Here is a 26491-nt window from a genome sequence, read left to right on the forward strand (position 1 = left end):
ATTCTTTCAGAAATTTGAGAACGTTTGTGCATAATATATTTATTGTAGATAGCATAGAATTTAACCTAATTAAATTCTTGTCAATTTGGTACCTTATAGTAAATTTTGAAGGTATATAGGGAAAAATTATTTATATTGCACTTCATGGGTCTGTGTGATACATCAAGGCCTTTTCTTGATACCATCCCATCATATCTTTGACGAGGAAAGTTCTGTGCTATATATAGTTACTAGTACTTGGAAGTTTAACATTACTCTAGCTGTTAGTTACATATAACAACTGCTAACTTGCAAACTGCTGTTAAAATTAGGAAGTTCCCAGGACCACTTCCCTGATAGTAACTCTAAAAGATATTGTTAGGACGGTTTCTTGAATAAATATTAGCCTAGATTTATGAAATAAACACCTCTTAAAAATAAGTGCTAAGTGTTTGTCACAACAACATGACAGTACCGATGGGAAAATTCTTTTCAGACATAGTACCATGCAGAGTTTATCTTCAGACATCAGGATATTATGGGTTTGCACTTTTCTGAAAACAAAGGTTGGATTATACTTTGCAGGGAAATAAATCAGATTTAAAAGATTATTTTTCTCAAATTCTCCTGACAGTTACTAATTTACAAGGGTGGGAGGTTAGACAAGAAGGAATTGTTTCATGACAGAGTTTGTGTGCTGTATGTATAATGCAGTGAAAATACCAAATGTTTGCACTGATTGTAGTAAACATCATAAATAAAGGAGTGTTTGGTTCAAACTTAGGAAATAAATGTGTTTTATTTTCTATTTTAAAAGTCTTTTTGTTAATGATATATACACTAGGTTTATGAGAAACATTTCTATATTACTAACTAGTACTGTTTATTAAACTTAAAATAAATGTTGGTCACACCGTTTTAAATAAGACAGGGTCATAGCTTGACATGATTTTTCAAAAATTTCTTATTAACTTTGTTATTCAACTTCTTGTAAATTTACAGTAAATAAAGGTTAAACCAGAAACCTGTAATTATTTATGTAAAATTGATTTGTACCCTAATTATATGGTAATTTCAAGGATATAAAAAAGGGCCTATTTTTTAATGAGATGTTTAGATAACCCATATGTTTAGGGATACAGTTATTATCTCCATGAAATTCTTTGTATACATTCTAAATTAGAGACTTGGCTTAAAAATATTCATATGATGTTACTGTTATAAATTGATATGAAAGTTATTAGGGCAGAACATAGAAATTTTGGTGAATTATTAGAAAATGTAGGAGGTTCAGCTACAAAACCAAGTGGTGACTTCCTATTTGTCATAAATAATAAACCGTTAGTGTCATTTACAACATGGATGACTGGACTGGAATAAGATGGACCTCATTTTAGTGACCAGGTGCTAAAAGAAGAGTTATCTTATGATGTTAATTTCCAGTCACATGATCAGTGTACTAGGTCATCTCTGTGTAATGTGATCTTGTATTGTCAATTTCACAGTGAAAGGAATCTTGTTTCATCCCCATCCCTGAATGGATTCTTGATTTTAGAATAAATACAAGATGGATTGAATTTAAGTTTTAAATTTGATAATGGATATACATTCAGCAATAGAGTTAGCCTTGGAGAATTTAGTGGGTAAGTGACACTTGTTGTGTATTTCTGAGAGAGAAATTGATTATTATTGGTCCATGACAAGATAAAGATGGTTTATGTAGTGAACATAGGTCAATAACAGCTTGAATATTCTGATCATAGAAGAATATTTAACATAATGTTTGTTTTTCTAGTCTAGTATTTTACATCAGTATTAATTTGACTTTTGTGACTTGTATATACATTTTGTATATACTGGTGTATAAAGTCTTCTTAATTTTTGGATGGGCAGATTTAATAAGCTTTTGACTATTTGGAATGGGGAAACCATTTACAGCAAAGATGTTTGTAGTAGAAAGACCTTGTTAACATCAATAAAAAGACACGTTTGTGCTGAAAATTTATTAATTTCTTAACATATTCTGGTCCCCTGGATAAATACATGCAGAATCCTGTTTATTTTAGGCTTTTTCTTTGTTCCCATTTGAACAGTTTTTCATGCTTTAAATTGTTCAGTAGCTTATGTCTCAATTAGGGTCAACTATTCATGGAAAAAATGCCATATTTCATACTAATGTAGTCTTTCATTTTTAATTTCTCTCCTATATGTTCAAGGCCCACGTATGGTGAATATAAGATGGTACGCACCTATACATTACATTGAAGGTGTCTCGTTTTTTCAATGGAAATTAATAGCTGTCATGAATTGAAAATATAATGTCAAAGAGAAAAGATGAACGTTCACTCGATTCAATGGCTCAGTGGACTTGGAAGAAATTGAAATTATATACTTTATAAATTTCAAATGAAATGTTTTTTAAAGGGCTAGTGTCATATTTGATAGACTCTTGTCATATCTTTGGCTATTTATCACGTTTTCTGCTCGGGTGAGTTTCGTTTTTTTTATCCCTGTACTTATATTGTTGCAATTTGTGTGGTCATGTTATTATTTACGTGAAGAGTTGAATACCATGTGAAGGAGAGGAAAGGTAGTCGTGTTTTAACTTAAGTGAGGTTTTACATTGCAGGTTTTATGTCTTGAAAGATAATAATGAGATATTTGAAAATATTCACAATTAATACACAACTTTTAATGTTAAAGCATTAATATAGACTACAAACCGTAAAAAAACTGCTCAAATAAACCACATAGACATGCTTTGAAACAGCTTGACGGTAAAAAGTCTTGTACAAGTTCTAATATATAACCCTGACAGACAATGACTTCCTAGTAGCATTCTTAGATGTCAAAGTTCAAGTCGAAATGTACAAAAAGCTAGGTACCAGGCCTGTAGCCAGGGATTTGGGGTGATGTGACACTCTCCTAAGCCTCTCTTTGAAGCCAAAAAAAAAATATGTTTAATAATGAGCTAAAGTTTATTTGAGGCCATCAAAGGGGGAAAGTGTTGTCTTGTAACTTTTTCTTAACTTCCCACCTAAAAAATATCTAGCTACAGGCCTGAATACTCTGTGTTCTCATTGTAAAAAAAAACTTTGATGTCATGTTGAAAGTATACAGCATACTCCTAATCAACATAATTTGTATGTCCTACATTAATATAGTACTGACATTATACATACTTTATCGTAAATAATGATGCTATTAGTCCTGAGGAATGTGAAAATTACATGTTTAAATGGTGAAATGGCCTGACTTAATGTCAGAAAGCTAAACCATGACCACTTAGGAGCTTTTGATGTACTGTACAATAATACAAATGGAAGTTAGCATGTAATATAAAGGGTATGATATAAATGTACGAAGTAGTCCTTATAACTGCTGTAATTATGGGCTGTCCTTTCTTGGTATTGATCAGGCCTAAGGACCAACAGTAGGCATATTAAGACTGAAGTATTTCCATATATACATAGATTAAAGGGTAGGACCCTTGAACCATTTGCTCTTATTTGCTGAAAAATGTCTCTTGAGATTTCAAAATTGTACATGTCGTATATGATGTTCAACCTGAGCAAAAACCTACAGTCGTATATTATGCGCCTGCTCTGAAGGAGAGAGGGGTATATTGTTTTACTCTTGTCCATGTTTTAAAAACTTTAATTGTCACACCTTTTTCAGTGACTACTGGTACTTATCACAGCACCTTGAAATGTTCATGCATTCTTCCTGTAAGTGTGCCATATGGTGGGATTCACCTTTGGAAGAAAACTTTGTGTTCACTAATACGGTTGATTTTCCTTATATTGTGATTGAAAGTGGCGTATCACTAGTAACCCATCTCTCACAGATTTCTTGTTATGAACTGTAATAGAAAACTTTCCTATTGTCTGATGGAAGAGATAGCAATAACTTAGTGTCCTTGGACATTAGTGTCATTGTCTTTGTTTGCAATTACCTAAATAAATTAATTTAATTCTAGACAAATAGTCAGCCAGATACAAGTTATTGCCTTCATTACCTTGTTTCAAGCTGGATATACTCAAGTAGAAATTTACAACATTACTATGGTAGCAGACTTTTCTTTTGTCCTTGAAATAAAGTTCATTGTAAATTCAAGGCTAATTTTTAATAGTGTTTGTTTCAAACATTTGAACCTATTGTTTGTCCTGCAGAAAAGTTCAGTTATTTTGTGTATTTCCTGAAATTTCGGATATCCTGTGTACTTCACAAATTCACAAATACACTTATAAAAAAAATTACGTTATATTGACTAGTACATGTGTATCTCTGAACTGCCTATATAGTTCTGGTATCTATAAATGTGCGGTGGTTTTTAGAAATTATTTGTATTTGTTTTGGTAAAGGGAGAGAATACCCCATTTAGAATTCTACTTTATTGTTTCATGATATATGTATCCAGGCTTGTGCTTTCAGTCTGCTGCGTATTCTTTAGCTCAATAAATAGTGGAGAATCTAACATTTTTAATAAGAGGAGACCTTATTTATTAATAGGGGTGGGTTTGTTCTCATTTTTTTTTATTTTTGTATATCTTGAATTTCAAAGACTTTTTTGTGATTCATTGAAGGCAATGTAATATGGTGTATTCTAAAAGTTGTTCTTTTTTTGTTTTATTGGAGTATGTCTATAGGCTCTGTCAGCCATTTATCTTACATTGTAGTTCATCCCTATTTCCTGGGAATATATAATGGTAATTTATTCCAAGTAATTTACTTCCTTGTATAGAGTTTTACATGGAATAGTCAAACTTTAAAGAAATAATAGAAATGATCACTATCAGTTTACTTAAATTATAGATAATCATCACATTATACAAAATAATAGGCCTTCTATGATGTCTTGTTTGGGTTCAATTGAAGTTTAATTATTGAGGACTTTAATTGTAGATATGTTGATAGTTTAGTGTTCAGCTGACAGTAGGCTGGTCTGTCACATGCTTGGAGGCCAACTCAGCACTCCTTAAATTGTGGTCATTGTTTTTCTATTGGGAATGTCAATTTTTATGTAAGTGCGAAAATTCTGGTGTTTTCGTAAAAGGTTGTCAAAAGTTAAAAGTTTATTTGAGTAATTTCAAAAGAATTCCAGTCCTCTGACCTTTATTTATTTCTATGTTTTTAATTTTCTTTAATCATGGCATATTGCTGTTAATTACTGTTTACAATTGGTTGCTGGGCTTGGTCATACCCTGATAGAATATACTATATGTAAGCTTGTCATATATTACACAAAGTTATAACATATTTGACTTTTATTAAACTAGTGACAGTATCTTTTTTCAAAAAGACCTTTTGTAAGTTTCTGAAATAGTGGTCAAGATGATTGTTTATTTACCACTTAGTCCATTGATCTCTAACCCTCGAAATAATGTTCTTTTCAGTTTTTTATTGTATTTCAGAAATAAGAAAATTACTATGATTTGTGCCATCAAATTAATGATTTGTCTTCCCTTACTTGTCCATCCCATTGCCCTTTTCCTACTAGTCTCTCCTATTTTCTTTAAGATTACTGTACAATTAGGCCATGCTAATAATATACTCGGTAAGTTATAAACTCCCAGCTGACTGTGTGTCTAAATAATCATAGAGGTTTACCGAAGCTTGTAACATTTTTGTATGATTTTGCTTATTTACATTATGGGGAAATAAATTAATCTTTGTATGGAACTATATTCCTTTGAAGTTATTTTGAAAACCATTCAGTGGTAACTAGGTAAAATCTATTTTTGTCTTGTTATTCAAATGTATGCACTGACTGGTTGCCAGTGGCATGATGGAACTATTCAGGTCAAATGTTTAAAACATGTGTTGTTTTATTGATAGAGCTGTATCAGTTTCAGCTTCATTCTGCAACTGTTGTTGTCTTTAGTGGATGAATTTTCCTTTTTTGGTCATTTGCCAATATTTTCATCAATGGCTAAAAGGATTTTTTCTTAATTTTCATTACTGCTGCTTCTGTTATTTGGACAAACAGTTTTATCCAGTCACGATTTGTCAACACAACTTAAAATCATACAGTCTGTTTTGGAAGTCATCATCCACAGCCTGTTAGCAATTGGATTATCCTGCATTTTTAATCTTACAGCCCTAGCTGGATGGTGCTGTGGACCATTTTCTTGTTTATTGGCCATTTTAGTTTAAAATTTAGTGTTCTTTTCCATTATCTTTCATCAACTCTTTAACTGGAACAATTTCTAATTCAGCATATGATACAAGATTACGATAGTTAACTTCCTTTTTAGTTGTGTTGGCCTTACCAAAGCAAGTTTTTATATGGGCATTCAGACCTTTATTTAACCCCCAGTGGAGGTTGATTGACTTTTAATAGCCACAGTACTTACTCCTTTAAAATCTCAGAACTTCATATTTTATTGTTGATTTTGAAATTTTAAACATATGAGAATTTTTATGCTCAGAATAATGAGTAGGATTAAATGCTGTAAAATGCCTTTTTGTTTGATAAAAGTCACCAATCTAAAACATTGTGGTTTTGGGGTCAAAAATGATTGAAAACAGACCTAAAAGTAATAAGATATTTAGGAAATTCATTGAATTTTAAAGATTAAAAGCATGTGAATAAGTTTATTATAGTAAAATGTGTTAAAAGAGTTAACCTAAATATTCCAGCACAATAGAAATTTAGGGTTTAAACATATTACTGAGTACTTGTGGTTTTTTGGGTACATTGAAATCTAATATATAGGGTAGACTGATATATCATTGTTATGTTAGGATATCTTCTATAGATTGGGATGGGGTACCCTATATCAGGTGTCCTAATCTGCACCCATAAATTGGACCACAGTGAAAGAGGCTTTAAGACTGTCATGAAAAATTGAAAATATATGAATAGATTGTATGAAGAGACTTCTTGCACATTTTGAGGATGCTGCACTAAATTTAACCAATTTCGAAGTTCTTTTTGTGGGTTTTAAATCAATGTTCGGTGTTTATTTTTATTTTCTGTTTTTCATCTTTTTTTTTCTAGAAAATATTTAAAAGTGTGTATTGTCCTGTATTTTGAAGTTGTATTATTTGTGTTTTTAGTATCATTGAATTAAGTTTCCTTACTAATGCATACATGATTTGTGTAGTCATTTGTTTAAGTTGGTTTCTGAGTGAATAAATAATTCTTGAATATGTGGTATTAGTTGTACATATTACACAAGTTTTGATTTTGTGTTTTGGGAAGAAATTATAGTTAACTGAACTCTAATGAAATCAGAAAAAAAATGTAAAATATCTTGTGGAGAAAATTGAATATTTGCATAAAACTAAATGAAGGGTGTAACGGGATAGCAAGGTGACTGGCCTTGAAATAAATTTTCTTCCTGTCAATTTTAACATAACACCAAATAATTGCATTAATCATTTTATGGCTCATTGGCATTAGTTCCAATTTGTACAAAATTCTCAAATAACTTGACAGATGTGAGGGCCAGTGGTCATAATCTACCAAACTTCCTTGTGACTGGGATTATACAATATTACCCATGATCCTTTGCACTTATTCCATCATTGTTGTAAGAAGGCTGTTTGATTGATTTCTTGTTAAATCAGGGATTAACTGCTGACCTTTTAGAAAAGTTTTCATGCAGAAATTTTCATCTCAAAATTAGATTTTCATTTCAGTTCAAATGTTGTTTACAACAATTTCATATTAATTTAACTCTCAATTTTATGGAATGATTTAGCATATTTTTTTCATAATTCATTTCTTCAAAATTGGAAAAACAGCTTTTGTATGCAATATTTAATTTGTTTTTTTAAAGTAAACAGTTACACAAAATGCCAAGGTTTGAACTGAGTTTAACCTTCTTCAGCACTTGTTGCCCTGACAAAAGTTTTTGGTCTTTGAGACAGAGGTCTTTTGTTGCAGAAACAAAGATATTCAGTGTCATCCTAGGTAGAATGTTACAAGTCAGATCTCAGAGTAAAATTTGATCTGTGTAGTTGCTTTATTGCCATTAAAAAGCTTTAAAGCTAAATGGGTCCATTAGTACAATCTATAGAACTCTTGTTAAAGATGTAATCAAAAGTTTGATTTTCATTTTTTTAAAGTTTTAAACCATATGTGGTCATTAGAATAGTCTATGGACCATTTGTTGAAGATGTAACCCAAGTTACTGCTAAGTCATGGTATGATCACCATTCTTTTCATGGTGGGAAAACTCTTAATACTGACAAGATAGTCCACTGTTACACAGCACCAGAGATACAAAGATGTCTTATATACTGTGATGCACTTGAAAGGTTCATTGAGAACTTACAAGACTTTAGTGTCATCAAATTACAGTAATGCCATTCAATCTGTCTGTAGAAATCAATTGATATCCAGATGCAGTGCATTTAATTACTGTATCATGGTAGTTTAACCAGTCATTAGAGCATACTACTGTCATATAATTGTATAATTGCTGAACATGCAGTTATCTTGTCAGCTGTAAACACTCCAGTGTTAGTTTCAATTGTAGTTTATGCACACAGTTTGAGAAAAAAAAATCATGATATAGCAATTCATAGTCACACACATAGTTCCTTAAATTGGAACTAGAATCAGCTTTCTTCATTTTTCTGTTAAAAGCTACTCGATGGGACACCTTAAGCTGCTCAGTCATTTGTATTCCAACATTAAGTAGTACTGTGTAATGACAAAAGTATGATTCAGAAGTATGTACAAAATCTTGGATAATAATACAATACTGATTGGGTGGAATTGTCTACTTTACACCATAACATTTATGAAGTGAAGGATAGTTGATCCCCGTCCTTCTTTGGAAGTTGCCCCTGAGTCAGAATATGCCATTTTCTGTTCTTTATTCTTCAAAAATTGGGGCTGGCTTTATTCAAGTAAGATATTAATTATTTTCCCATTTTCCTATGACAACCATGGGTCAACTTGACCGCAGCTTATCTTTATAATAAATGATAAATTAAATTATATTTCTAAACAAAACCGACATTCAATAATAAAATTGACCGTTTCTTTTATCAGATTAGATCCTAACTTAAAGATAACAAGAATGACAACCAAAATTTTAACCTTGTGAACTTAATTATCAATGCCTAGTGGTATTGTTATGATTTTAATGTCTGGGAGCCACCAAAATTATTTATAATTGATTATGATTATGAATATAAAATGATGTAGGATAAGTAGTCCCTCTGGGTGGTTTCTGTGACCTTTTTGATTGGTCACAGTTGGTCATTTAGCCTAATTGTCCTGGATCACCTGTACATACAGGTAAAAGATGCATGTTTACCTGCAGTAAATTATCAACTGGTCAGGTATTTGCCAGACTTACATGGGTTATTGCATATCTGATCAATTTAGTGGGATTTATGTGAGTTTTGTTCATCAGGAATTTGGTCAGGAAGAATAGAGAATTAATTGACTATCAAAAATGTGTGCTTCATTTAATCTTGGCAGCTGATGAAGTAAATGGGCCTTGTGGTCATATAACAGAATGAGTAGCCCACCCTTCTGTTGTAATTCTAATACTTGATCAGTTTGATGGGAATTTATAATGTGTAAAAGTTTTTGACAGTTGGTGAATTTCTGAATTTTTGGAGAAAGTGTTGAAGTTTGAACTTTTTAAAAATAGGAAAGTTTTGACTTTTTAAGAAAGTTAAAATTATACATGTATTGGTTTTATTACATTTTCAAGGAAGTCGTGTACTTGTTATTGAAACTGTCATCAGTAACTTGTGATGTTCATATGATTTGCTATTTATAAAAAAAAGTGTGGAAGTTGCTTATAAGCTATTTTTAAGTGGACATGTTAAACCAGGAAATTTTCAACGAATACAGTGTTAAAATTAAATAAAATTTCAGGGTTTTTTCGGTCTCCCACTATTGAGTGATAATTAGTCAATTCTACAAAGACTGCTAAATGACAAAATTTAGAACTTTCAGAAAAGCTTAGGAAATTTGTCTAGAATGTATGCCTTCATCATGACCAGCATATTGGGACATTTATAAGTCACTATATTTCTAAGATTTCTAAGTGTAATTGAGAAACAATGTTGAGCTTTGTGTCAGCAATTGTACAGAAACAAATACTAAAGTGGGAGTGGAGTTGTTGTGGTGGCCAGGAAGGAAGGAAGCGGGACAGTTGTGTACATTTATGTGCCTTCTATGAGGATGCTTATATCAAAAAGGGTAAGTAGGAGCCTGGTTTTAAAGGCTTTAATATTTAGTGTGTGACTTCCATTGGTAGAAATTATCAAAATTCTTGCAAATTTTAGATTTAATTAAGGCCTTTATGTACCATAAACTTGTTTTTGTTTGGTGCTCAGGAGTTAGTGTGAAAAAAATAATGCCCTGTCATTTACTAATAAGCACTTGCAGAACTTGGGGTCATTTACTATTGTATAATTAAAGTGTTAAATTTCAAGTCTTGAATTTCTCCCAAGGTCAAAGACAAGCTTTTATAGCATCAGTGACAAAAATATCTGTATTTGGAGAAGTGAAAATTATTAAGTACTTAACAACATTGCTATTCACACTAACAATCTACAAATAAGTGAAAAGGGCTTGACAGATTTCATTGAAACTTTACACATTTGTAATAGTTTACATCTCTATAATCCCATTGTCAAGTACAGAGTCACTGTCCAGCTGTGTTATTTATAGAGTTGTTTTTCACACCTTGTTCCCCTAATGATTTATACCTGTATTTACCTCATTATACCTGGCCAGGTAATTAATTATATATCAAAAGGATGAGCCACATGTTGGTGTCTCATTAAGGCTATCAATGAACTGCTGTTGTAGTTCCATGATCTTTGTTTTTCAACAACAACCAGCTTCAATAATTGATATCTGGGGATATATAGTTATCAGTGGTACCAATAATCAGATAGCTATTTGCTTAATTCATGATGGAAGATGGCTCTGTCTACAATCAATAATAATGGAACAACCTCACAGAATGGGAAGAGAGTTGAAAATGATCTCACTCTTTAGATTTATGAATACATAAAAAGTTGCATGCACCTCTGATACTAAGTGTCATATATATTAAATGCAGAGAGGTTTGATATAGCAAGTCTTGGTTTCCCTTGGGTGACATGTACGCATGTATACTGAAACTTTGGGGACAAAAAAAACTGGTATCAGACTGGTTCTTAATTTGATCCAAAAAAAAAAATGACAGACCATTTATCATGTTTTTAGAACCACATAAATCATGCTAACACAGCTTTAAGAAATAACCATGATTTATGTATAAACAACTTTCAGGACATTTGGGGGAATCCCTTGGCACTACATGTACTGGTACATGTAGAAATAACCATAAATTATATAGATGTACATGGCACATTGACCAGAAGCAACACAAACTTACCACTAGCTGTCCATCTAATGTGACATCTTGGGGGATTAAGGTAGGGTTAGGGATTAAACAGAAGGGTACCTGGATAATATGTATCAGAAAAGGGTGAATTATTCACAACTTTATTTCCATACCTAGAGATGGTTTTGTTATATACTATGTGTGTTCAGTATTTTTCCAAGTAAACCTTCATGGTCCTTAAGATATTCCTCCATTATTAAGTATGCAGCCTTAGAGGTTAAGTTTTTATTATTAATTTTTCTCACCAAATTCAGAGATGAAATGTTTGTGTATCTAGCCCTTTTTCTTGCTTTAATTGTCCAATTAAATATGTCTAGGAAACTAATATTCTGGTCATGGATCTCTTATTTGAATATCAATTTTATTTATTACTATAGATTACCATGTCTTAAAAAGTTTAGATCTTATTTGAAGTTCTAAATCCTATCTTTTTATTGACCAAACATTTAATGTTTGTCTTTGATACAACTTCCTCCACCAAGGCTAGTCGCATGTTACATTTTAAGAGCCATGTTTCTTGACCAAATCTGTCACATCCTGTACATGGTCAAATTAGCATACCTGCAAGATCAAATGGAAAACCTCAAAGGTGTTAAATGAAACTTTATGGTCAGTCAGTAGTCATAATGTCACATTTGAAGGCTTGTTAACTCATTCATGATGTTGCATATGGTCAGATTGTAATGAGGCTTGACCTTTGATCTTTATGGGTTTCTGTGAAGGTCATAGACAAAAGTCATTTACTTAGATATGAGCTTCAAGTATTGCTTTCTTCTGATTTCCTTGAATTTAATATCGAAATCCACTTTAGGATTCTATAAATTAGCACAATTTTCTGTTAATTGTATTTAAGGGAGATAACTCTTATCACAAAGTTCAAGAAAAGGTGAACTTGTAACATCACCTGTCTTGCAGATGTTGTTTAGATAAATGCAACTACTTTCTTATACTTTCCAGTGTAAAAAATGAATGCATTTCCCTTTCCTTGTTATATTCTGTATGATAAAATACCTTAAATTCTCTCCTTTCAACAATTGTTTATGATCAATATTTTAAATAATAAAAGAAAATTTTGATTTATGCTAAGTGAAGGTGAGTAGCAGTAAGGGCAAATTATTTATGTCTCATGTTGTAACTTTGGTGTTCATTTCAACACTTAACCCTTAATGTCACCTAGGTTTTATTTCTTTACATTTGTTCATGATATTTTATATTTGACAGGGTCTTTTTTTTAAGTAGATAAAAAATTGCTTCCATTGATGGCCCCAAAGTACCATTTATTTTTGGTATTGACAAATATAACATATTCATCTTAAACCATTTTCTAAAGCCTTTCTGTCATCAAGATACCATCGAGTTGTTAAATTATGATGGATAAACAGGGACTTATCAGAACAAAAATCTCCAGTATTTGTGTGGACTCTTTGAATTGCAATAAATTACACACATCAGATTTAACAGTGAAATTGCCCATTATGGCCTTTTCAGTACTGTCACAATGATAGAAATAGGCCAAAAATATTATTTGTTGGTGTTCAAATGTAGATCACTGGGAAATAACACCTCCTTGAAATATCTTGACATTTTTATGTGCTGGTCAGCTTTAGTGTAAAACACTTATTAAGTAAATATTTCATGACAGGTTTTGATTGATGAATGTTTTCCTGTCCTTGTCTTAGCCCATTATCCCTTAAAAGTGGACAGTATCAGTTTTCATTTACTTTTTATCTCAAATTTTCACTTTCAATAAACATTGAAGTAGAAATAGACCATAAATAGCCAAAATAGTTTAGATTGTGAAGTATCCTATTTTTGGGAACTGTACCAATAAAGGATTGGTCCATGGTCTCTTGAATGAACATTGTCCATTATTCAATTTATGGTCCATTTTCGGTGTCCATTCCATCGTTGGAATAATCTATTGTAGTAAGAAGGTCGTGATGGCCTACAGTGGAAGGTTTACTGAGAAAACTTTTTAGAAAAGGAATTTTATTTCATAGGGATTTGTTTAAGAATCATAAGAGGTAATTTTAATTATTTTTATCTTAAATTATTGTCATTAGTTTTGATTAGTTTTCATTTTAGCAAATATATCTGTATGTTCAAAATTTTTTAATTCAAACTCACCTGAGATGTGAATTGGTCAGGGGTGCCCTCATATTGTAATCTGTGTTGAACAATAAGGCCAGACAATTGCATTTCTATCACTCTCATGCAATGCAACCAGGCTTCCATTGGGAAATCTGCTATTAAACTATTTAGCATCTAGAAAAATACTATGGTTGTAAATACGCTTTTATCATTTAATTATCATTACATTTGGTCTTAATATATTCAAATATACATTCACTTAAGGAGCTGATATCATTTTATGTTGGTTAAAATCCAGCTTGTGAATTTGTTGATGTTTCAGGGTTCTTGCTTTTTTGCAAATAAAAAAGAAAAGCAGAGAATGTTCATAATGTTTTGTATTTTTTATCTAGTCCATGTTTCCCAAGGGAGATAACTGTGATACACATTACTGCTATTCTTTCTTATTTAATCAGTCATTTTTTAAGCCTTTGATGGTTGCCAAAAAAATAGAATTTTCATTTATATATTATCAAAGACATACTACATGATTATGCAAGATTAATTTATTGACATCTTTAACTTATGAAGTGAATTATTGCCTTAATGTTTGTCATTTTTAAATATCTTGGTAATTCATTAGGTCGTAAAAACTGGGTTGAGTTGTTCTGACACATATGAGGTCAATGAAATCATATTTAAGATAATATAAACTGCTTAGAAACATAAAAATTATTTTGATAGTCAAATAAATAAGTCCAATACCCTATCACGGGTCTTTAAAGCTTAAAATAGTCTACTTGAGCAAACCGGACTAAAATTCACTTTTAATTCACAGTGGTCAAACATATGGCCTTACAGTACTGTAAATAATAAGATTTGTTTGGACACTTCATGTGGTTATATTTGACACCCTCACACAAGGATATTTTACCATTTCATATAGAATCGAACTTATGCCCAGTTTCCTTTATTAATAATTGGTGACGTAAAATCAACAAGGCATTGGTCATCGTAAGCTTGTGTAAATTGCTTTATCAAATAATGCTCACTTGTTAAACATTAGCCATTCAGTTAGGATTGTAAGATTATTGCTGACCAATATTCAACATTCAGGACTTCCTTTGTTATTAGAAAGTGGCATAGTTATTAAGAAATTTGAAAAAATCTTCTGCATACATTTGCAAAAAAAAAAAGCAGTATTTTTAAGCAAGAGGAATGCTTTGACCTTTCAAATACTGGACCTTTTCTTAAAATGGAAGCAGATCAGATTTAAGTTTTTTTACAATTGCTCAAGTGGTGAAGTATAGTGAAACTACAGCAATCAAGGGAAATAACTCTGTACATAAGCAAAACTACACATTTAATGAACAGTTTATTGAACATTGCATGTAGTTGTACTTCACACATTTAATACAACTATCTATCAACAAGCCAACAATTATATTTATCAAGTTAGGCAGATTACATGTAAATATGATAATACAAAACTCCTACCAATCAATATTGATCAACCTACAATGACTCTAACATTCCTATCCGGAATACTACTGGTACCTAGATACTGTGTCAGGTGTACTCTCCACGGCACACGTAGCTATGTTGTTCTTGCAAATAAATAACAATGGACTAATATTGATGGAGAGCTTTTGTATTTGACAATGTTAATCTCATTTATATCAAGATTTATTAACTTTTAAGTCCTTTTTAGATTTTTAAATTGGTGAAATAGAGTTAAATATGAAGTGAGTGTTTCCTAGGATGTAGATCTATTGATAGTACATATAATAGCGATATGGGGGGAAAAACCTGAGTATTAGTAGAATAAACCTCTCAATCAGGCACGCCTAGAATTAAATAATCATTGACTTGAAAATTGAAAAGTTGTATGATGAATACCATAAACTGTAAAATATGAACCATGCAGTATCTTGGCATATATTATGTGTTGTCTTTTATCAATCTTATTTCTTGTTATCTTGCCCATAACTACCCAAGTAAGAAGTAAGATATCTGTACAAAAAAAAATATTAGGAACATTAACTCTCTCCTCAGACTTGAGAGCGAAAAACATTCCTTGGGGAAGGAACTTTTTACACACACTATCACCCTCCCCTTTTTCTCTCATCAGAAAACACTGTTTATATATCTTTACATTGATAAATATGTTCTCTTTCTGTGACTTGCACTTTACAAGTTACACATATATTATTCAAAATTATTTATGAAAATGATTATAATAATGACAATCTCTTATGAGGTAAATCATTTAAATTCATAATTCTTGGTAAAAGTGCTTCTGTGTTCATATTTCTCTGGGTCACCTCTCGTGAGAATGCAGGCCTATTTTGGGAGGAGTTTGGCAAATATACTTTTACTTATGAAAATGTACAAACAATGTTCTTGTCAATAAAGCAATCTGTTCAAACGTCTGGGAAACTGTTATTTCATTTGATTAAACTATTTGAAAATATGCTTTGCTGTCAAACAATTGTGTAAAAAAATAGTTCCTAGTTTATGAGTATTTGTATACAGTGATTTGAGTGGTATGTTTTATTTCGGGCTTATAATCAGAGAGAAGTTTGTTTTCAAATTTCCATCAGGTTTTGAGTTTCAACATGAGTCCAGTTTTCCTAAAGTAAACATAAGATACTGAACAGAGATGTTTGCTCACAAACAAAGAGCTTGGTAACATTTATTTATACCACTCTAACCTCAAACCCAGGTAAATGATTGACCAATCGTTAGATAACCGCCATAATCAGTTGACATATATTGCATTAGGCCTTTACGACACTGGCTTGAATTTACAAGCCTAGAAATTTAGAAGGATAATTTTAGAGAAAATTTTTTCATAATTCGACTCTGGCTTAGATCTACAAGCCTAAGGATTGAAGTAGGACTTTTTTTAGGAATTGCTTGAATCATCCAATTTTGCAAATCAGGATTTGAACTGATGCCTTTACAGATGAGTTTGTGTCATTTTCTGATTCATGCAGAGTTTTTGATGACACAAGTGGATATCGTGTTATGAAAATTTACAGATTCATTTTCTGGTGATTATATTTCAAATTACTATTATAGCCATAAAGGATAAATTCATCCTGTGATGAGTTTACTTGTATTACTCAACTTTATGTAGCTGTCATATTTTGACAAAGGAATACCAATTTCCTGATTGAAGGTTCAGAACAACGGGGATAATAATTTTGTAATCTGTCAATTGTTCACAGTATCAGATAGTTCCATCTGGGAAAAGTGAGCCATAAATGGAGAACTAATTTCCGTAGAACTGGAACCAACTGTCAACTTTCCTAATTCAAATATTACTGAAACCATATGTAAATGAGATATATGATATGGCTGTGTTTGTTACAGATGTATTTCTAAGGTTTCACAACAGCAGTGATTAAACACCTCTCCAGACAGGTGAAAAAGTCAACTAACATATTTAGCTAAGTTTATCACATGGTCAATTGCAGTGAATTTTTATCCTGAAAAAGTTCAGTGTCATTCACAACGATTTCCATGCTTTAAACAAGAACATGGTAACTGGTGGCAAAAAATCTGTTGTCTTTGTCAGTTACAGATAGAGTGACATGTCTAGTTTGACAGCTTTAAAACTTCTGTCCAAGTGTCTTTTTGATCATGATTTAAAACATTCTAATGACTTTAAACGAAGGATGTCCTTGCCAGATTTGTGCAGCATCAGGTCATCTATGTGTTTTAATGGATGTAAAAAATACAAAGAAAAAGGTAAAGATAATTTTTTTTTCTCACTAAATATGTTTTTATGAAAATATATGAAATACAAAAATATATTTAGTGGTCTTTCTTTTATCGTTGGCTTAAATTTAGGTTCAGTAGCATCTTTAAATTTGTACATTCTCAATTTCTTGAACCATTTAAGAATTTATTGTTTGGAACAAAATTGCTATGAAAGGGAAACTTGATAATTTCTGATGTACCAAGAATAGATTCGTTGTTTAGGGTGCACAACGTTACATAAAGACAAAATGTGGCAATTTAATTTTTAAGGGTCCACCCTTGTGTGCTTTGAAATTAAGCAACAAGATTATGATATAACAGTATTACCCATCTTTGAACCAAAAAATTACATTCTGATACTTTAAGCCAGTTACTACATGGGAAATTTGTTTAACCCCACTGTGGAAAAAATAAAACTAGACTAGGTCAGAATTGAGAGCTTAACCTGTTCTATTGAAATATTTTTACAAGCTGGTTAGATTTATTGTGGATTTTTTCTCTCAGGAAAATTGATAGTTAAAGACTCAAAAACCTATCATAATAATCCTTTTCATGAGCAACTATGTCCCAAGAAGATATTTCGTACCATTATCTTTTAATAAAATTTCACAAAAGATTTGGACCGAGTTCTTTCATTCCAGTATTTCTAATATGAATGTGAGTTATAACAAGTCCAACATCTTGCATTGTATCGCAACTGTATCAACTGTAACTTTGGTTTCATATCTGAACAGATTGCATTTAAATTTGGTATGATATCCTGTCATAATCTAACATATAAATGTACTTATAAGCAGCATGAATGTACAAATGTTATCTAATGTCTGATAAAATGTTGAACAGAAATATTCCATACATAGGCGCGTAGAGATAGTGAAGTAATGCCTAGGTTTTAATCCATCGGCAATAGAAAGTGATCGTATCTTAAACTATTATGTATGTTCCAATAATGCCTTTATGTGAAATATTTGGTCGTTATTCATAGGACTTCCACATGTGCTTTTATAGTATGTGTTCTCAGCCTAAAGGTATGTGACTTGTACTGTGAGAGAAGAGAAATGAATGGTCCTTACTTGCAGTGCTTTAATGCAAAACCTACTAATCCTTTAATCATGACTTTCAAATTGAATTTTAATCCCCTATTTCTTTGCCTTCCAAAAAGTTCTCTGGGCTAAATTGGACTAAGCATATAGACTATGGTTGCTAAATGCACTTTGATAAAACATTTTCAATGGTTAAGATTTCCAATACAGCTGAAACAAACTGGTATGACAAGCAAATATTAATCTGTATGTATGATTTTCTTTTTTTTTTCTTTTCTGAGGTATTTCATCTTTGGTCCATTTTCTTATCATTTTAGGGCTATTTATAAAAGCTGGTTTCCCTCTTGAATTGTAGATTTCGGTCATGACACTGTGTTTACTTTTGCTGAGCCTTTCCTGTATGACCAACACTTGAAATGTGATGGCCTTTACAAATGGACAAAAGAAGCCTGACTTATTTTGGGCGTATTAATTTATTTGAGCAAACTTTTTTGAAGTATTTGTTTTATGAATGTCCAGTTTTTGTGTAAACAAGTTCTATAAATATATCGTTACAAGAAGGTGTTTTTCAAACAGTCCAGTTATTGAAGAAACAAACTGTTATCTTGAAAAAGTTATATTTTCATAGAATCCATGTTGAGATTATTAAAAATAGAATTTAATTCACTGTCTTCAGTCACGTAACAGAGAATGAATAACATTACATGTACTTAATTTGAATATTTTGTTTATTTTGATAAAGCTTATATTGATATAATATATAGCACTATCTGTGCATCAGGTGCATGTCATAAAGTGCATGTATGCACATATTAAATGACAAAGTGCACTTCATAAATATTTCAAAATTACATGGTTGTAGAATGTATTAAACCTGTATGAAATAGAGGACATGGTATTATGACAAAGTAAGGGATTTTTAATCCATATATATTTTATTTACTTCACGAACATCAAACAGATGACCAATTACCCAATACACTTGCATGGACAATTTCATCACTGTTTTCAAAGTAATAATGCACACTCATGCATTATATTTCAAATTAAAAATGCAAACATGAAAGATATGCATGCATATTTTATCATAAGAGGAAGAATAAACCTGACAAGGTGTTAAATATCTACCTTTAACTACCTGTTTGATAGATCAAAGGGATCATTCTCCTCTGGTGTAACAAGGTGTTAATGAATAATATAAATATGCATCATTTGGGGCGTTACATAATGAAGGTATTCTTCAAAGGGAGGTAGTCAGGTTATGGCCTGTTATAGGTAACAGTGTGACCCCATGTCTTCATAAAACTGAGTAATAATCTCACAGGGTTTTATAAGTCTATTGTGTAGTCACTTTGTGATGAAATTATTTCATTATGTAATTTCCCCCAATAAACAGATGTTAATAAATCAGATTTGTAGGGTGTATATCCTCAAATCTGTTCTGTTCTGTTCACTTTGTGTTGTTAAATTGCTGGGAAGTAAAAGGTTTGAAAATCACATTGCACTGTAGGTATTTATGGTACCTTATTTTTTTTCCAACAATTTTATGAGAGAGTCCAAATTTTTTTTTTTTTTTTAGATAGAAAATCTTGCAAAATTTTGAGAAATACTTTTCAGTTAAGATTATAATCCTTGGGTAGAATGTTTGGTACCAGTACTTAGTTTTACAAAAGTTATTTCTGTCTTTTCAGAAGTGGAAGCAGTTGAAGCAACAAGATGGTTAAAGGAAGCTGGATTTCCCCAGTACGCTCAGATGTATGAAGGTAAGATCAAAATCTAAAGTACATGTGACCCAGAAGTCAATTCAGAATCCTAGCTTATCTTGAATATTAACATGGAAATATAAGACATGAAACTGCATTATAAAACACAGATTTGAATAGTTCATTCTCATATTTGATTAGTTTTCAATTATTGATTGGAGATCAAACATATGACCAAATTCAAAATGATCTCTATCCCAACATGATTTTGATTCTGGTGCCACTTTTAAAGGTGGATTGTGGGAGTTAAATATGATTTAATAAACCCTATTTCCAAAACCTTACTTTTAGAAATTTGTAGGTCCTCAGTATAAATTAAAATAGTGTGTGTGCCTTAAACCATACCAATGTATAAAGCATGGGTTAAATCTAAGATCTTTCAGACAAGAATCGCTACTTACTTAGAGAAATCTTAAGCTTTAAGTAATATAATAAAGACATCTCAAATATTGGTTCTGTTATGTAGTCCTATACTCATGGGATAAACATGATGAATTTACACTGTCCAATCATAGGAGATATCAAATTTTCATGTCATTGTGACCTGTCAGTGATAAGCTGAAATTACCCTATTTTCTGATGTAAGCATTATTTGTTTGAAGTATTTGACAGTTTTTCTCACTTTGCCTACTTGTACTATAATTCATAATCTTTTAATATTATTGTTTGTATCTCGATATTGAAATTCCATAAGATTGAGATCGTACTATAGTTTGTTCCACTTATTCTAGTGTTTATGATTTCGTCATTGTGGGGGGTTCCGGAAATTTCAAACAATGCCAAAGCTCTATGGATTTTTAGATTTAGAATGATTAAGGTTACAGAAAGTGGTGTGAGTAATATTGAAGATAAGAATAACCCAAATGGCTTCAACGTTTAAGGGAGATTTGTTTAAATGAAACAGTTCGGTTATACAGTCACAAAAGTTCCGCAACAACCAGCTGTTTAGTTTACAATCTTAATACATTTTGAATTTGAATTTGACGTTTATTTGTTTGAACTGTACACATGACCATGCATTATTTACTATGATCTCCACCTATCATCTCAAAAACCTTACCACTAAAATAGCCCTAGTATACTAATTATAGAATAGGTTGGTGATGTCAAACATGTTTAAACCCAGGGTTTGGTCCTCAGATGTCAAATAAAAAGAGATTTTGTATAGAACTCTTCAATATGGAGATTAACTTTGTCTTAAGTGAGATAAAAGTAATGGAACATTTCTGTACATTTTATCTGGACAGGAAATTGTTATTACGATAAATTTTCTTTTGTAGTTTGGATTTAGATACCTTAGTCTTGATATTTGAGTCTAAAATTTAATTTGAAAGTCTTGAATTTGATATTGAGAAAGTTTATCAGAAAGAAGCATGGACTCATCTCCTTTAAAGTAGGTTCATTCCATTACGTTTGGTCATGACGTAAGTTCTTCTAAGTTCTTTGGAGGGGGAACTTGGCTTATAACATGTAGCCGACAGTGAAGGGAGTAGATCTTGTTGGAGTTGTAGATACAGTGTTTTGTTGAATACATAAAAAAAATTCATACTAGTTTTTTTTTAACCCAATTATTGAAATACTGAAAATAATTTATTCCCAGAAATTTATAAGCATAATCACATAAAGGTAAAAAATGAAAGTAAGGACATTCTTCAGGCAGATCTCTATAACAGGAAGTATTATGTAAGATTACATGTAAAATTAGTAGCATTTCAATTACAACTTCAAAAATGTCAAGAATTCATTAAAATGAGAAAGTGACCTTCCATTCATTCAAATTTTGCTTTAAATGTCAGTTTATAATCGTCCAATATTTGTGGCATAACATGATACATTGTGAAAGTCCCACCATTCACAAAAGACTGCACCAGAGGCAGCTTTGGATGCTTGCCATTGATGTGTCCGATAGTATCGCCAACTCCTTTCATTGTCACATCAATTTGATCCAGTCTTACAGAATTTCACCTTACAAATCCACATGCCAAGTTTTATCAGCCTCCAATTACACGCCAGACTTTCTATATTGTACATCAAATGTTTTTGCTATGTCTACACAGGAGTTCACAGATCTTAGCAGAAATGCTTCATTGAAAAAACTTGCCTGATTCTTTATTTAGCAAATTAATATAATTTGGAATTAATTTAATTTTCACTGGTAAACGTTTGAAAAGTGATCATTTTGAGACTGGTTGGATTCCTGTGAAGAAACAATGTCATGTTGTTTAATATACAAAATGGAATATTGCAGAATTGTCATCTATACTGTTGAGAATTTATGTACTTGGTGTAATGTTGACATGATGTGCATTACTGAATCTTATGAAACTTGGTAGGAAAATTGATACCATTAACAATGTTAAGCATTTATTCTCCAGATGGACAGTTTCCTGTAGATATTACATCAGTGGAAAAAGATCATGATTTCCTGGACAAAGATTCCATGCAGCCTCTTATCAGGTAAATACATTTGAATTTATCATGAAACATAAATAATTGTAGAAAATGAGGGTGCACGAAAAATTGTGGCCTGGTGAGAGATGATTCATGATGGAAGAACATACTTTTCTGATTGTATAGTTTACAAACCACCAAATTGAGTTGACATTACAAGGTGGATATCTAGTGAATAATTGTGGCTTACACCATCAACTATTACTATTCAGTAATAGGGCAGTAGATAAAGGTTTCACGTCCCATATTAAAAATGAATGTAACAAACTTGAGAAGTTAAAGAAATGTGAGTAGCCCACTTTCTTTTATTTGTTCATTGTGCCTTAGAGTGCCAGCTTGAGTTGCACATGTAATCATGAAAAGTCTTATATTAGTCTATTTTTGGATTAGATAAAGCCTTAAGACTAGATGAAATTGCAATCGTAGTAATCCTCAAAATATGAATTCTCAACAACAATTTAAACAGGGTGTCAACACGAACAAATAAAGCTTAAGGATATTTTATTAAAGTTCAATTTATCACCAAAACATAAAATTTTATCAACTAGTATCTTTGTCATGATTTATGTCCCCTTTAATATCGTCAATTTCTATCTGTTTTAACAGGCCCAAGGTTCTAGTAATGGGTATTTTTATGAGAGATCCCCACCCAATATGGTATCTGATACTTTGTTAAATTTATAGCCCCAAAGTCATTGATAATTTATCATTTAAGGGTCAAGGAATTAATTTTGTATCATTTTATATCATTTATATTGTAAAACTGTCAAAATGGTATTATTGTTTTTTATCTGAATAATTAATCTTTAATTGGATTAAGTTACATGGGTTAAACTGTTGTCATTGTATTTCTGCAAGTCATTTAAATATTATACTGGTGGAATTTATCAGGGGTTATTTTATTATGGTAGGGATGAAATTAGTGGGTTTTTTTTCATGATCTAATTAGAAATGATATATAAACAAGCTTGTTGTTGATTTATTGTGTCACATATGATAGAGGTATCTGATGGAATAAAATCTTTTGACAATATAGTTACAAAATAAACATCAATTTTTTCAAATTCTTTGCATCCCCCCTTTTTCCTCAAGTATCATTTGTCAGTAAAACATGAACATATAAGACTTGTAAACATATAGGAGCCTGTCGTCTATGATATGATCGAAGTTTGTAAATACTTTAACCCTTCAATTATAATAACAAAGGGTCCTGTATATGAAACGAACCATAAAATGTAATAAGATGTAGAGATATGGCGTTAAATTGTAGAGGTTGTGCACACATGGTTATTATGCAGTTGTCTTCAAATAAGAATGGTAAGTTTTGTTTTCTTGAAAATGCCATGAGATACTGTAGATTTAACTTAAGATATTGTTGTATCTACTAAGTTACAGTCACATAAACAAATTTTGAGAATACACTGTTTTAGAAATCATTTTTTTTTTCATGAAGTAGAAATATTTTCTTTTCCACACACAAATTTTGACAGGTACTCCTAAATTGGGAAATTATACATTTTCATTATTATGCCATAAAAAGGTTCATATGAAAACCTTCCCTGTATCATTGTAACAAATACTGCATCCAATGGTATTATAATTTCCTGGTCTTTTGAACCTGTTTATGAAATATGAAATAGTTATATTGTTTTGGGGTATTTTTTTCTTCCTTATTGGAAAATTTGTTGATGTTTACCAGAAGACTGTTGAACTTTATGATAAGGCTTGATTCAAATCGAAGTGTGAATGTTTACAAATACAATTTACAATATCGTAGCTATGTTCTTTTCGGACATCGAACCTTTAAATATCCTTGAAAGTTTTTTAAAAGTTAAAGATTTTCTCTTCTCAAATTTTGATTTGACACTGACAAGACGATTTCTAACATATTAGGTAATGCCTCATACAAGTGTAATTTAGTTTTTCAAATTGAAGCATGGTCCATTAAAGGCTAAATATTGTTATAACTTAGAAGTCATTATTTTGATAGATTTTGCCCTATTCACACATTCTTGCCATTTTACCTTTGTAGTAGGTGTTACTTCAATAATCACAGGGGTCAATGACCACCAGGAAATACTCTTCTGAGGCTTTAGATTACATTATGTTACCAAAAAAGATGTTACTTTCTTTATATCTATCTTAATAGGTATTTTACATTACAAAAAATTACTTTGATTTACTCTTTTTTTTCTTTTTTCGTTTTTATTATTTTTTTTTTTTTTTTAATAAATGACCCTGATATACAAGAAGAAATAAAATTGTAATTCTAGTGGAGTAAATACTATAAGGTTGCAAAAAAATGTTTTAAAAGAGACCTCTGAAGTTCAAATTAGATAAATATAAATTTTAAATAAAAAATATATACATTTTAGAAAGTCAGAATTTGAAAGAAAATATAAGATGAATTTTAAAATGTTGCTTACAAAGGCTTTTAAAAATAAACATAAAATTTTAAAAAGGAAAAATTGGAAATGTATTTCAATTTAGGATGTGGAAAGCCATAAATTCAAAAGTGCTTTTTTTTTTTTCTTTCAACAATTCTTTTATAATTGTGGTTTGATTCACTTGTCAATTTCATAGTAAAAAGGATGTCCTACAAATTAAATAAACTCTAAAAATTGATTAAAACAACCTCTTTATAACACCTAATTAATGTAAAATAAAGATGACAATTACTAATTAACATGACATGTATATTAAATAATCATTGATTTATTAATTAAGTGCATATATAAATTTCTCAATGTCATAATTTCCTGTTAAAAGTCGTTGATTTCAACACCAGGGGTAAATATACATCCAAGACAATAGATCATTTACCTGCTTGAGAAACAATTAGTCGCCTATAGATCAAAGGAAAACTTTAAAGTTCAAAACAAAAGGTGTAATTGCATTAATTTATACAGGTGAGTAATAACAAATGGATAGAATTACTTTTTTGTGATATTTGTGGCATGAGTTCAAATAAGTAACAAAGATTGCCTTCCCATGAGGGCAGTGAAAACTTGGCAATAAGTTAATAATTTACAAAATTTTGACAGCTTGTGTTTTGGTCTCTTAGATCAAAATGAAAAAGCTGAAACTTAGTGATTCGAGTGATTGTTTGTGTGTTAACTTGCTGAAAGTTTTACATTTGGATAAGCTCACCAGAAAAACTAGCAGGTTTGTTTGTTGTTCAAAGTTTGTTATTACTTTTGATTGTTTTCTAAAAATGATTGTCAATATTATTGGTTCACGTTGACATTACTCAAAAGGGATTTCAAATAGGATAAAAAATTACTATTGACGTGAATACTTCCAATGTTTACAAATGTTTTGCTAAGAATTATGTCAAAGATCAAACAATTGACTCTTGAATGTCAATTTAAGAGTCATCTCTAATGTGTGCATTTGAGATTTAATATAACTTTCCATATTATGGAACAATTCAAATTGTGATTGCTCACCGGGCGGTTTTGTTTTCAAAATGAGGTCAGTGATAAAAACAAATTGAATATGAATTAAGATTACCATATTTTGATAAATGTTTATCAGCCACCTTGTCGCACCTGGCAGTGCGATTATTTTTCTCACCTGGACCATGTTTGGACATTTAAGGCCAATGCCGTATTTTTGCATAAACTAATCCAAAATGTCAACATCCTTACATTTATGATGGAAATTACCCCTTTGTTGCGCGACTGAAACAACAATTAAATGTTTTGTCCGTCAACACCTTTTGTGTAATTGATTACGTGGAAACAATAAATGTTGATGGGCAATGGTCATTCAACAGTAACGACCATATTTGTCCAATACATAGCTCGTCCACTCCCATAGTCACGTCAACTCATATGGTGGTCGCTGTATCATTAGTTTGTTTCTTGGATCAAATAGATTTGGGTTTCTCACATTACGTATCATAACCCCGAAAGGTAAGGATACAAATACTTCATTTGTGAGTAAACACCACAAAAATATTTTTGATTTATATCGAAAAGAAACAAATGCATGTGTATTTACCACTCAAAAAAAAGCATGATGAATATCTTAAACTTGG

At 31.2% G+C, this 26491-nt stretch overlaps 1 protein-coding gene and 1 long non-coding RNA gene across 6 annotated transcripts in view; one reads left to right on the forward strand and one right to left on the reverse strand.

Annotated features, from left to right (window-relative positions):
* LOC148604740 (rho GTPase-activating protein 7-like) overlaps nt 1–26491 on the forward strand; it is a 121646-nt gene that overhangs the window by 79410 nt on the left and 15745 nt on the right. For all 4 annotated transcript variants that reach the window (XM_088551052.1, XM_088551051.1, XM_088551053.1 and 1 more), the window contains 2 exons: nt 19927–19998; nt 22374–22455. In XM_088551052.1, coding sequence (XP_088407178.1) covers nt 19927–19998; nt 22374–22455 — 154 coding nt within the window. The remainder of the gene's footprint in view (nt 1–19926; nt 19999–22373; nt 22456–26491) is intronic.
* LOC148604741 (uncharacterized) lies at nt 11742–25287 on the reverse strand. Of its 2 annotated transcripts, none has more exons than XR_015916221.1 (3): nt 25273–25287; nt 13482–13619; nt 11742–11915 (listed from the first exon to the last, which is right to left on the reverse strand). It is a non-coding gene; the product is annotated as an uncharacterized LOC148604741 (long non-coding RNA). The 2 variants fall into 2 exon arrangements; XR_015916220.1 differs by lacking the exon at nt 25273–25287 and adding an exon at nt 20400–20488.

The sequence above is a fragment of the Perna viridis genome, chromosome 10, assembly GCF_037379345.1.
Source record: "Perna viridis isolate PV_CMFRI_1.1 ecotype Kerala chromosome 10, ASM3737934v1, whole genome shotgun sequence".
In the NCBI taxonomy this organism is placed as follows: Eukaryota; Metazoa; Mollusca; class Bivalvia; order Mytilida; family Mytilidae; genus Perna; species Perna viridis.